Genomic DNA, 12167 nt, shown 5'->3' with positions numbered 1-12167 from the left:
AAGAATTGCCTCTGTGGGCCCTTCTTCCTCCTTTATCTACCCTGTTATAGACCCACGGTGCTCCTTGAAGGAAGCAGCAAAATTTCTCCAGATAAGCGAGAACTGGAGAACACCCCATGGATCGTTCCAGCATTTTTATGCTTCACTGACTTATCTGCCCCTTGATAACTGAGCCCTTCTCTACTCTTCATTATAATTACATACAAATCCTTCTCGAAAGCTGTTCGTTTGTTCTTTATCCCTAAAGTCACCTGTGAAATAGGCATCCATTTTCATCAAGGGCATGTAGCACAGAGAAAGTGGAGAATGCCAAACAAGGTGACAGAAAAAGAAGATTCCTGCTTCGTTTCTATTAAGAAATGCAAATTTTCATCAAAGAGTAGTGGCTGCATTTTATAAAGTCAAACAAGACAGACACAGAAATCACTCGATGTTAATTTAGTGAACAGACTTCGCTGCAATATTCTTTGGAGTTACTACCTTTGTATCAGCTGCTGACCAGGGTGAGCCAGGCTTTGGTTTGGGAACCGTGCCTAATGCTAGTTACAGACGTCGCCATGCTTGTTGGGACTTTTCCAGTAAATATGGGGGGAAGCACATTCTCGTCCCACTTCAGTGCCTAACTCGGGTGTTTTTATTGTTGTCGCTTACCTATGACAGTCCCCTTATTCCTTTTTTTTTTTTTTCAGCTAACGTCTACTGATTAAAAGCCACATTACAGGAAAACTAATGAGTATTAGTTTAAAATGCAAGTATAAATTCAAGTACAGAGTAGAGAAAGAAATTTTCATGAGAAACAACTACAGGCAGACCTCAGAGATCTTGCAAGTTTGGGTCCAGACCACCACGATAAAGCGAATACCACAGTAGAGTGAGCCACATGAATGTTCTGGTTTTCAGTGCATATAAAAGTTATGTTTACATTATATTGTAGCCTATTAAGTGTGCAATAGCGTTATGTTTAGAAAACCAATGCACATACCTTATTGAAAAATACTTTATTGCTAAAAAATGCTAATCATCATCTGAGCCTTCAGCGAGTCCTAATCTTTTTGCCGGTGGAGGGCTTGAAATTATTTCGAAAATTACCAAAATGTGACAGGGAGACCCGAAGCGCGCAAATGCTGTTGGAAAAATGGCACCAGTAGACTTGCTTGATACAGGGCTGCCACAAACCCTCCATTTGTAAAGACCGCAATATCCGTGAAGCACGATAAAGTGAAGGACAATAAAATGAGGTGTGCCTGCAGATGATTCAGCGAAGGTGTCATTAGATACATTATAATAAATATTTGGCCCAATCATTACATGAGTATGATGGAGTTAAGAGAACAGATAACTTCAATCTAGGGTTAACTGGCTTTCCAAAAACTGTAATATCCAGAAACACACGCAAATAATATTTCAAATTAACTGATGACAAGGCAAAACTTCAGTCACCCTGGAAACTGGAGGTGCGTGAGGTTAACCCCAAGTGAGAAGAATCTTAAATCTAACATCATTTCACCTTAACAGTAACTATCCTAAGAGCATTGGACTAACCTATGTTTTCTTTTTGCATCGCGTTGCTTTAAAATGAAAACCCCTACTTGTATGGTACTTGCAGTACTGATGCTTCTTTTTTAATCTCTTATCTCATTGGAAAAGACCAAGTAGGAAGTAGGAAGAGCACGTATTAGTCTCATTTTTTAAAATAAGGAAACGGAGGCTCAGAATGACTAAGTGAGCTGCCCAAAGCCACCAAAGTAGACAGTGATGGGAGGGGCTGACACCCAAGTCGGCTGGCCTGACGGTAAAGTTCTATTTCTCTGTGGCCATTACAGCTGCCGTTTTTTCTTTTCATTTGATTCACTTCACATGGAATGCTGACGTGCCTGGGGAAAATCCACTCTATTCAAAGGTTGTTTCTCTTACGGTTTTTTTTTAAAAACAAATCAAGAGTAATGGCTGAGTTTATTTAACAAAGAAACCATCGCATGTTCCTGCGAAAAGCAAAACAACCACCTACCCGTTTACGGAGTTTCTCTGCAGCATCGAGTTCAGCTTTAATAGTCTTATCAAATTTATTTAATAGTTTAGGCTTCTTTTTCTTCACTGTAAGAGAAAAAGAGGTTTTAAATTTTTATTTTAAGTTTTTGTCTAGAAATAGTTCTTGACAATAGTGATTTACGAAAGTAGTAAGAAACCTAGCATTGGTCCTGAGCCTATAACTGGAGAACCAGGTACAGTCCTGGCTCAGCTCCCCACACGGCTCTCCCAAGCCCCAGGATGACCCAGTCCGTAACTGCCAAACCACAGGGAGACGGTCAGGGCCCTTTTTCTCAGATGCTCGAAGGTGTTCTTGGGAGACTGGGTGCATTCTGGTATCCTGAAACTCTCAGGATAGTGACCTAATTTCTGGAATGAAAATGGTAGGTATGATTTCTAAACTCTTAGGATCAACTCCTTGGCTAAACCCAAAAGGCTGCTTACAACTGTCTCTGAACACACCCACAGTGTTTCCCGATCAGATAAAAGTAGGAAATTACTCTCAAGGGAGCAGGATTTCTTAGTCTAGGACTCAAGGCCCTTCCATTGCATCCTGGACCTGAATTCCAGCATATTCCATACTTTAGCCAGACGGGACCACCCCTCGCTCCCCAAATAAGCTTCCTGCCATTTCTGAGGCTACTTTCTCCAAGGAAAATGGCTTATTCCTTGTCAGCTGAAAATACGCCCCTCCTTCAACAACCAGCTGAAAACCACACCCACTCCACGTATCACTCACAGAAGTGCTCTGTTTTCTCTATCACACGACTCAAATCCTCAGCACCACGTATATGACTTTTTTTTTTTCCTGTGGTTCTTCCCCCTAATATATGGGACTTTTGTGTACTTATCTTGGTCCCTTTTCAAATCATAAGTCCCTGCAGAGTGGCACCATGTCTTTGATGCAACCTGAATTTCCTCCTGCTGACTCAGCCTGAAGTCATGACCAGCAGGGGAGGGTTGGGGCCTTCGGGGTGGACCCAGAGCAGATGATCCTGTCTCAGGGCTCAGAGCATGACCAGGTGTGACCCTGAAGGGTAAGCCGGATGTTCCAGGTAGAGAGAAATGAGAACAGTCAGAGGAGAACTTCCTTAATGCTCTGACATTAAACCAACACATTCAGTTCCTTGTGCTCTGTCCCCAGGTGCAGGAGGAGGGGTTCTCCCTCCTAAGGTCACTCCCCGCCCTGCCCCACAGGCCCGCACTCTGCTGCCTCCGTAGGCCTCCTCACTCTGGCTTTCCTCTGAGCCCCTGTGCACGTTTCATAGCGCTGAAGTCTCCACCATCCTAAAGCCAGCAAACCAACCAACCAGGACGAACCTCAGCCTCCCCACCCCCACTCGCCATCCTCTCCCCCCTCCCCTCCCTCGTGGCTCCCTTCCCACCCACAGTGCTTTGTCCTAACCCACCACGGAGGCAAAAGGGAGTCGTCCACAAGGAAGGAGCCTCAGTGGTTAAGAGTCAGATGGTAGGGGCCTGTCCTGTCCCAGATCTGTGACCTAAGTCAAGCTGGTGGTAGACTTTTCCGACTCTCACTTCCCTAATCTATAACATGGGGTAGTGTTCTTGAGAATTAAATAATATTGCATGTGGGCAACTAGCACAGTGATCAACATACAGTAAGTGCTCTGTATCTGAGAGCTAATAATGCGTGTGGCCATCTCTGCAAGTCCCCCTGTTCCTTTTTCTCCCATCCAACCTGGCCCCCCTGCAGCACCGGACACGGCGGACTCCTCCCTCCTTCCTGAAAGGGTCCCTCGCCTTGACTCCTGTGTTGCCCGCTCTCCTGGTTTTCCTCCTGTCCCCCCAGCATGCTGTGCTCATCAGGGTCAGTCTTCAGCCTCTAAAGGGCTTCCACGGTTTAATTTCCAAACTGAGCTCCATGTTAACTAGTTACTTTTCTCCTGAAATACAAAAATCATAAATCCAAGTGCCTACACAGAGGCTTCAAGCTCAGATCCAAAGTGAAATTTGCTACTGCTCACAAATCTGTTCTGTCTCGGATTTGCCCTATTTCAGAGGATGGCGCTGTATTCATCTGTTTCCAAATAACAAACCTGGTCGGTCTGTGACCAGAATAAAGAAGGAACATGAGGAATTATCCGAAGACTGAAAGTAATCGCTACTATTTTTTTTAGCACTCACTGTGTGCCGGTCTCCAGGCCATATCTCCTTTTATTCCCTCAACCTCTTGGACATGGGGAACTTAACTTCACAGATGTGGCCACTGAGGTTTCAAAGGGGTCAGTCCCTTGACACCTCCCCTATGGTCGTTAGCATGGCTGATGCCATCTTGGGCCTGACAGTTCCTCCTGTCCTTCCATTGACACTACCCAGGACTGTACTGTGCAGTGAATCACTTCTCTGTTGTCAGGGGCTTTAGAGTTAAGAGATATTGTTTCATCATCATTAGGACCAGGTGGCCTCTATGCTCTTTTAGTCTCCGAACAATGATGAAGACCTTTGCTGGCGTATTCCGGGCGCCCACAAGACTAGTTACCCACTCATAAATCTTGACTTAGGAATACACGCCGTATTTCCAAGCACCCCATACCCCAGGTTAACTATCAAATTGTCCCAGTGGCCATAGCCTCTGCGAATGCTTCCAGATCATTTTCTGCCCAGTCCCACCCTGTGAGTAAGTTACCCTGTAATAAGTTGATCTACTGATTACACGGGGCTTCCTGCCTCGTTGTTCGGTCTCAAGATGCCTTCTCAGTTCAGTGGGCACTTTTTGTTCCGTCCGTACTCCGACACCTCCCCTCTCCCATCTACATTTCCCACCTGAATGGTTTCCCAAAACAGGGAAGTTTCCTAAGTATCTTAGCCTCCTGCCTCTCCCCACAGGGGAGGTGGTGTGACTTATCTGATCACTGAGTTAGGGGGAAGCAACAAGCTTGTGTAGCTCAGTCCCACCCCTTCCCTTCCCCCAGGACGTGTACCACTAATGCGCTGAGCAGATGCCACATCCTGCAGGGAGGGGTCCCCACCCACATGGCGGAACTAGGGCTGCTCTCCACAGCCTGGAGTGGGCAGGTATGTCCAATTCTCGGGTTCAAGATTATGAAACCTATTATTCCTGCTCATTTAAGTCCCATTCTTCAATTTGACTTTTATCAGTAATAAAGCTGACACTTTGATCACTTTTTTCATTTCATTCCTTGTATATAATATAGTTTCAATGTTTATTGGAGTAGAGTTGATTTACAATGTTGTGTTAGTTTCAGGTGTAGAGCAAAGTGAATTGGTGATACATATATCCACTCTTTTTTTAGATTCTTTTCCCACATAGGCCATTACAGAGTATTGAGTAGAGTTCCCTGTGCCAAACAGTAGGTTCTTATTAGATATCTATTTTATATATAGCAGTGTGTATGTGTCAATCCCAATCTCCCAATTTATCCCTTCACCCCTTCCCCCTTGGTAACCATAAGTTTGTTTTCTACATCTGTGACTCTACTTCTATTTTGTAAATAAGTTCATTTGTACCCTAGTTTTAGATTCCACATATAAGTGATACCATATGATATTTGTCTTTCTGCGTCTGACTTGCTTCACTCAGTACGACAATCTCTAGTTCCATCCATTTGCTGCAAATGGAATAATTTTGTTCTTTTTTATGGCTGAGTAATATTCCATCGTATACAACTCCTAGGCATATACCTGGAGAAAACCATAATTTGAAAAGATACATGCACCCCAATGTTCTCTGCAGCACTATTTACAACAGCCAGGACATGGAAGCAACCTAAATGTCCACTGACAGAGGAATGATAAAGAAGATGTGGTACATATATCATTCCTTATAAATTTTTAAAAATTGGTATTCTCTTTTATTTATTCCACTTTTCTCTTCTCCTCCCCCCAAGCCCCAAGACCCCCTATTGTTGAAAAATATGTCTAAAGCAGAGACTGAAAAAATAGTGACTAGTGGGCACATTCGACGGCATGCTATGACGTGTTAGCTTACGTGCTGAGGACACGGGAAATGAACCGACATTCGACTGAGATGGGGATTTATAAATGGTGGAAGTTAGTGTCGTGTCACCCAGCACTGACTCATGTCTCGCAATTGCTCGCTTTGGTTTTGCAGAAGTGTCTGTCAGCAGGACGACAGCAGGACCAGGAAAGCCTGGCAAGCACCTGAGCAGAGGGTTACTGCTGGCATCAGGACTTTTCCCAAGCGCGTCTCCCATGTTCCACTGTCAAAGTTAACATGAGGTTTATTTACAGGGGGGGAAAAAAAGCTATTGGCAGCTTAGGACATCCAAAATACACATTTAACATTAAAATATGTTTGTTAAATAGCCATACTGTACTCAGTGTCAACATATTTCAGTATCATCACGAAAAATAGGATATTAAAAATCTCAAAGCACTCATTACCAAGAGAAATTACTTTGTCCCATAAAATTTCTTTTCACAAACCTTCCTATTTAATACTTGTTAATATTGCTCCTCTCTTTGAAATTCAAGTTTATTCCTGTCATGACTATTTTTATTTTTAAGTGTATAAAAAGCCTAAGGCAATTTTTCCAACTGTAAAAAAACAGAGATCTGTTCCTTCTTGTTCTGGGGAAACATGTGGTCTTACTGCAGAACCAGGAGTGGGGTCTCAGGGCTTGTGACAGGATGGAGCAAACTCTCTCAGGCTCTTTGGGCCCTAGTTTCTTCTTCTACAAATGGTTCTCTGAACAAATCCTGCACTTTTAATTTTCAGTTGATTTAAATCATGTTAATAATCCTTCAAAGTAGACCTAGGAGTATCGCCATGGGTTGTTAATTTTGTTGAATTTGGATTTTTAAAAGTGGTTTAGGAACCAGATGTTTATGTTTTATAAAACTTTGAACTTTTCTTTTTGGTCACTGCCATTACAAGTATCGTGTCCTTTTCCAAAACCACAAAGAAAGAAAAAAAAGTGACCCGTTGCATTTCAAATCCTGACTTCCCTTGCCGTGGTTGAAACATTAAGAGCAAATGAAATGGAAAAGAAGGGAAATAAAAGAATAATTAAAGGCATGAAAAAAGACTAACAATACACATGCAGATTATATAAAAATTAAATGTTGACTCCCTTTGCTCTCCACTTGGTCAACGGAAGAAGATGTTTTCATACTATGGTACATGAGGAGAAGCTGACCACCAATGAAAACAGACACAGGATCTTTGCATCTCTCTATGTCCCTGACACGCTCTGATGATAAGTGACGCAAGGTGCAAGGTCTGCCATAAGGTAGACAGAAAAGCAACTTTCCGGACCTGTCTCCCTGCTTCCAGTCTGTTCTCTCTCTACATTGTCCTCCGGATCTTCCTGAAACACAATCTGTCCATGTTACCCCATCGCCATGGATCCCCCAAGCACATAAAATAAACACTAAACTCCTCTGCATGCCGTCCCAGTAATCCTGCTCTTGGCTCTCGGCCCAAGAGAAATGATGACACATGTCCACACAGTGACTCATATGCACGCATTCACTGAAGCACTGTAACAGCCACAGGTAGACAAAACCCAAACGTCCATCACCTGGTGGATGGACAGTTTATGGCAGAGCCGTACAACGCAATGCTACTCAGCCACGATAAGAATACGTGCAACAATGTGGATCCCTCCCAAGTGCATCACGTTCGGTGGAAGAGGCCAAGTTCACAAAGCTACTAACTGGATGATTCCCTTTACACAGCATTTTAGAAAAGGATAAACTGTTGGGGAAGAAAACAGATTAGTGGTTTCAGAGGCTGGAGGTGGGAAAAGGGGTTGACTCCAAAGGGCATGAGAGAATTTTGAGATACAAAGTCCTAGATTTTAATTGTGGTGGAGAAATTGTAACTAGATGTCAACGCATATGTCAAAACTACACACCACAAAAGGTGGATTTTACCATATGTAAATTACACCTCAATACCTGACTTGACAAGAAAGTTATTAAGGAAGAGACAAGTCACATGATTCTCAATGAAGACTCTCGGGAATTCCCTGGAGGTCCAGTGGTTAGGACTCCGAGCTCTCACTGCAGAGGGCCAGGTCTCGATCCCTGGTTGGGGAACTAAGATCCCACAAGCCGAGCAGCATGGCCAAAAAAACAAACAACAAAAAATAAAATCAATGAAGACTCTTATGATAGGTATATCAGTAAGAGAAGCATTTGGGCATAAAAACATCGTTCTTTCAAAAATAAAATTAAATCTGATTTTGAGCTCTCCGCTGCCAGCCATGAACCTATCAGGAGGTAATTTGAACTTACTCAAATTCAACTATGCTTAAGAAGCTCCTCCCTGCAAATATAAGAAAAAAGGAAGAAAAATTCTCTCCTTATTTAATATCCCAGCTACCTTTTCTGCTCCTGTCTCTTTCTTATCATTCATTCCACCCTCCAAGCACCCTACTTTTAATTTTTTTTTTTTTTTTTAATTTGACTACTCTTGAAGTATAGGAAACCATTGCTGCTCTTCTGTGTGTGACTCTAAGCAGTGGAGGGGGCCCCAGGCTTTGGACTGAGACCCACATTTTTCACTGGTTCATTCATTCATTCAATTCAACTACTTGCTAAAAAGCCACCATGTTTCAAGGATTGTGCTAAGTGCTGGGGATTCAACAGAACATTCCTCAAGGAGGCTATTGTCTCACTGGGGAGAAAGCTGTGAATGGATAATGAATGCTTAGAGGAATGAGGGTAATTATAAGGGCGACCAGGAGTGCTGCTAATCTTTTTGGGAAGGGGGAGGGAAAGCTTTCTGGGGAAATCGAGGACCTAAGTATAGACCCAGATAGAAGCAGCATTCCCAGCAGAGGAAAGAGTATTTATTTTGTAAATCAATCCCAAGTTTGGGACATTGTATTTTTCACCATTAGTTATTTTTCTTTATTTTTCTAAAAATCTCCTCCTGCTTGGATACAATGGTTTGGTGCAATATATATATTCTTATTATGGGAATCCGGGCCTTCCAGAATTTTGGAAAGCTCACAGTGGTGGAGGTATTGCTCAGGGACCCCGGCCACTGACTTGCTTTCTCCCCACATATGGGTACGTGGCCTTAGTGACACTGAACCTGCTTTAAGAGCCAGAAGAGGCCTGAAATGCACGTTCAGGGAGTTTTAGTTTTGTAGAGAGAGGATGTACACCCCAACTGTAAGAGGTGGCACAGCAAGAATGGGGCTTTTGAAAACATGCAAGACCAAGAGTGGACAGCTGTAGCCCCGCACCCCAGCCAGAGGCGGGATTCAAGATTCCCACGCTGAGGGACAAACCAGCCGCTCTGCCCGGGGCTGCCATCTGCTTTTGATACAACACTGTAAGCTGATTAAGGACCTTAAATTAACTTTACTGGGAGGAAGAGAGAGAGAAAATGAGAACTTCTCCCACCAACTCAAAACCTATCTGAAACGTTGTATTTAGTCAAGAAAAATACATACATCTTGAAGTAAGCCTTTCATAGTTGTTTCCTGGAAGCAGCTTTACTGCCTTTGACAAACTGTCTCCTAGCCACTCTATCTTCACCTCCTGTTACTTACCTGCAAAGCAGTTACATTTCCTTTACACAGACTCTCAAATTTCGCATGAACTTGTGACACTTCCGTGATTTTTCTCATGGTGTTTTTTTTTTTGGTGGTGGTTGGGTGTGGGAGCTTGGAAAACCCTTCCCTCTATTTCTACCAAAGAATACTCTCTTTCAACCTTCAAGGTCTAGTTTAAATGCTATTTCCTCTAGCAAGTCATCTAAAGACATCCTCGTGAAAAAACAACAACAACAAAACTTTCTCCTCTGTGCTCATACAACACTTTGTTTCTAGAAATAGCAAAGTTTCAGGCCGTGTTTACGTTGGCCATGTGGTTATATATGATGTACACTCTTCCCCACGCCACCCCCCATACTGCTGGATTGTTAATTGTTGTGAGGAAAGAACTGTGTCTTCCTCATAATTTATTTCCAGCACAGCACATGGTCTGTGCCATGAAAAGTCTTCAATAAATGTTTCTGAATGTACATAAACACATGCAAGCACGAATGAATCAGAATATTCCATGAAGTCTTGCCATGTGCTACAACATGGATGGACCTAGAGCGTGTTATGCTAAGTGAAATAAGTCAGACACAGAAGGGCAAATACTGTGTGATTTCACTTATATGTGGATCTGAAAAACAAAACAAACGAACAAACAAAATAAGACAGAAACAGACTCACAGATACAGAGAACAAACTGGTGGTCGCCAGAGGGGAGGGAGTTAGGGGGTGGCTGAAAAAGGGGAAGAGGATTAAGAGGACAAACTTCCACCTGTAAAATAAATAAGTAACAGGGATGGAATGTCACATAGGGAATATAGTCAATAATATTGCAACAACTTTGTATGGTGACAGATGGTAACTGAACTTATTGTGGTGATCATTTCATAATGTATAAAAAATATCAAATCACTATGTTGTACACCTGAAAGTAATATGTTGATTATAACTCAATTAAAAAAAAAGATATTCCAGAAGGGGATATCCATGTCAATTTGTAACTTAGGTGTATCAGTTATTTAAAAAACAATCGGAAAATTGTAAACATCCAAGATAGAGAATGAATTGAGAATGAGAATAGCATGCTTTATAAAGAAGGTCTAGTCCAAAAAGTGTCAACAGACAACAAAAGAGGGGAGGGAGGAGGAAGGTAAGAGAAAGACACAAGGTAAGTGCGAGACAATCCCCACTAAAGATTTTATAGAGAACACCGATATTTCTTATTCCATTCTAGTTTTTCCATATATTTAGAATTCAGAACACAGTGGCAGAATATTAGACACAACTAACCAGTAAGTTCTTGGACTGCAAAGTTCAGCTGATTTTAGTAGAACATAAAAACTACACTAAGCAGCTTGCTTTTTATGTTCTGAGTCTTGCTTAGTGCCTTGTCAAATTATTTGCTGATAATAATAGTTGACATTCATTGATCACTTACCCTGCTAGACATGTGCAGCTCACCCAGGCTGCACAAATTGTCAACAGTAGGAGCCAAGACTGGAGCTGGAGGTTGTCTTGACTCCAGTGTCTATGCTTTTGACAACATTTTGTTGTATACCCGGCATCTGGCCCAAAAGTTCAGACACCAGGGTGTTCCTGCATGTTTGGAGAGTGATGACAGCGTGGAATTAAGGATCAGTATAAGTATTATGTTGTGTAAGGAAGTAGCTGAACTTTGTACTACTTGTCTCAGAGGATAAAGGCAGTTAAATAATCACAGTGATTTCCCTTCATTCTGTGTCTCAAAGACCCAGCGTGTACACATTACAGAGACACCTGGCTTAGCAGGAAGGTCACAGGGTATGGAGTCTGGAGGCCAGGGTGTGAGCCTCACTTCTGCCTTTCTTAGGTGACTTGCTTAGTCTCACTTCCATGAAACAGGAATAACATCTGACCCCTACGTACCAACCATAAAGGAATATAAACATAAAATATCATATAAATATTAATCATGACTTCCGTCTATAATACCTTATTTTCATTTCCTTTCATTTCCTTTAAAATTCTGCTCTTTAATTAAATGGGAGATATTACCTTATTAGTAAACGTTTGAGGAACTAATTTTTTTAAGATACCAGATTTGCTCTACGGTCAAACATTTCTCTGGCAGAGATTTTGGACAACTAATAACTTTGCCAAACCATTCCTACAACCCGTTTGTATTTCCTGGGTCAACAAAGGACTAAGGAGCTATGGGGCCCCATTGTACTCCCTTTGCTTCTAAACCCTACTGTGTTTTCAAGCAGGACCACATAAAACATGAAGGGTTGCTTTTTGTTATAGGTATCCAAAGGTGGAATTGGATAAAAAATAATCTAAAGAGCAAAATGATTTAAGGGAAGGAAGAGTAAGACCAAAATAAGTCATTGAAGAAAAACGTGCTCTATATCTGAGATACGGCCTGAAGCTTTGAAATAATCATGTAATGCTAATTTCAATATTATTCATGTTAAATAGCAGTTAAACCACGACAGACCCCACTACATATTTTAGTCTTCCTATGTTACAATTGGAAGTTAATTTTGCTTTTCTTTTTAAAATCAGTGATAGATTTCAGTGGAAGAAAAAAAACCTCCATGCTAAATTTGTCTGGCAGTGAGGAAATCTATAAATTAAGGCAAATAACAAAAAAGAAGG

General features: G+C 42.0%; 1 protein-coding gene across 5 annotated transcripts in view; it reads right to left on the bottom strand.

The window, feature by feature from the left end:
* Positions 1 to 12167, bottom strand: part of ASPH (aspartate beta-hydroxylase) — a gene marked incomplete at its 3' end in the record, with an annotated part of 208582 nt that overhangs the window by 64540 nt on the left and 131875 nt on the right. For all 5 annotated transcript variants that reach the window (XM_082674443.1, XM_082674445.1, XM_082674444.1 and 2 more), the window contains one exon: positions 2009 to 2094. In XM_082674443.1, the coding sequence (XP_082530569.1) occupies positions 2009 to 2094 (86 nt within the window). The remainder of the gene's footprint in view (positions 1 to 2008; positions 2095 to 12167) is intronic.

Source organism: Grampus griseus (genome assembly GCF_964374135.1).
Source record: "Grampus griseus genome assembly, chromosome: 17".
Lineage (NCBI taxonomy): Eukaryota > Metazoa > Chordata > Mammalia > Artiodactyla > Delphinidae > Grampus > Grampus griseus.
Note: the sequence above shows the minus strand (reverse complement) of the source record. Positions and strands in the feature narration are given on the sequence as shown.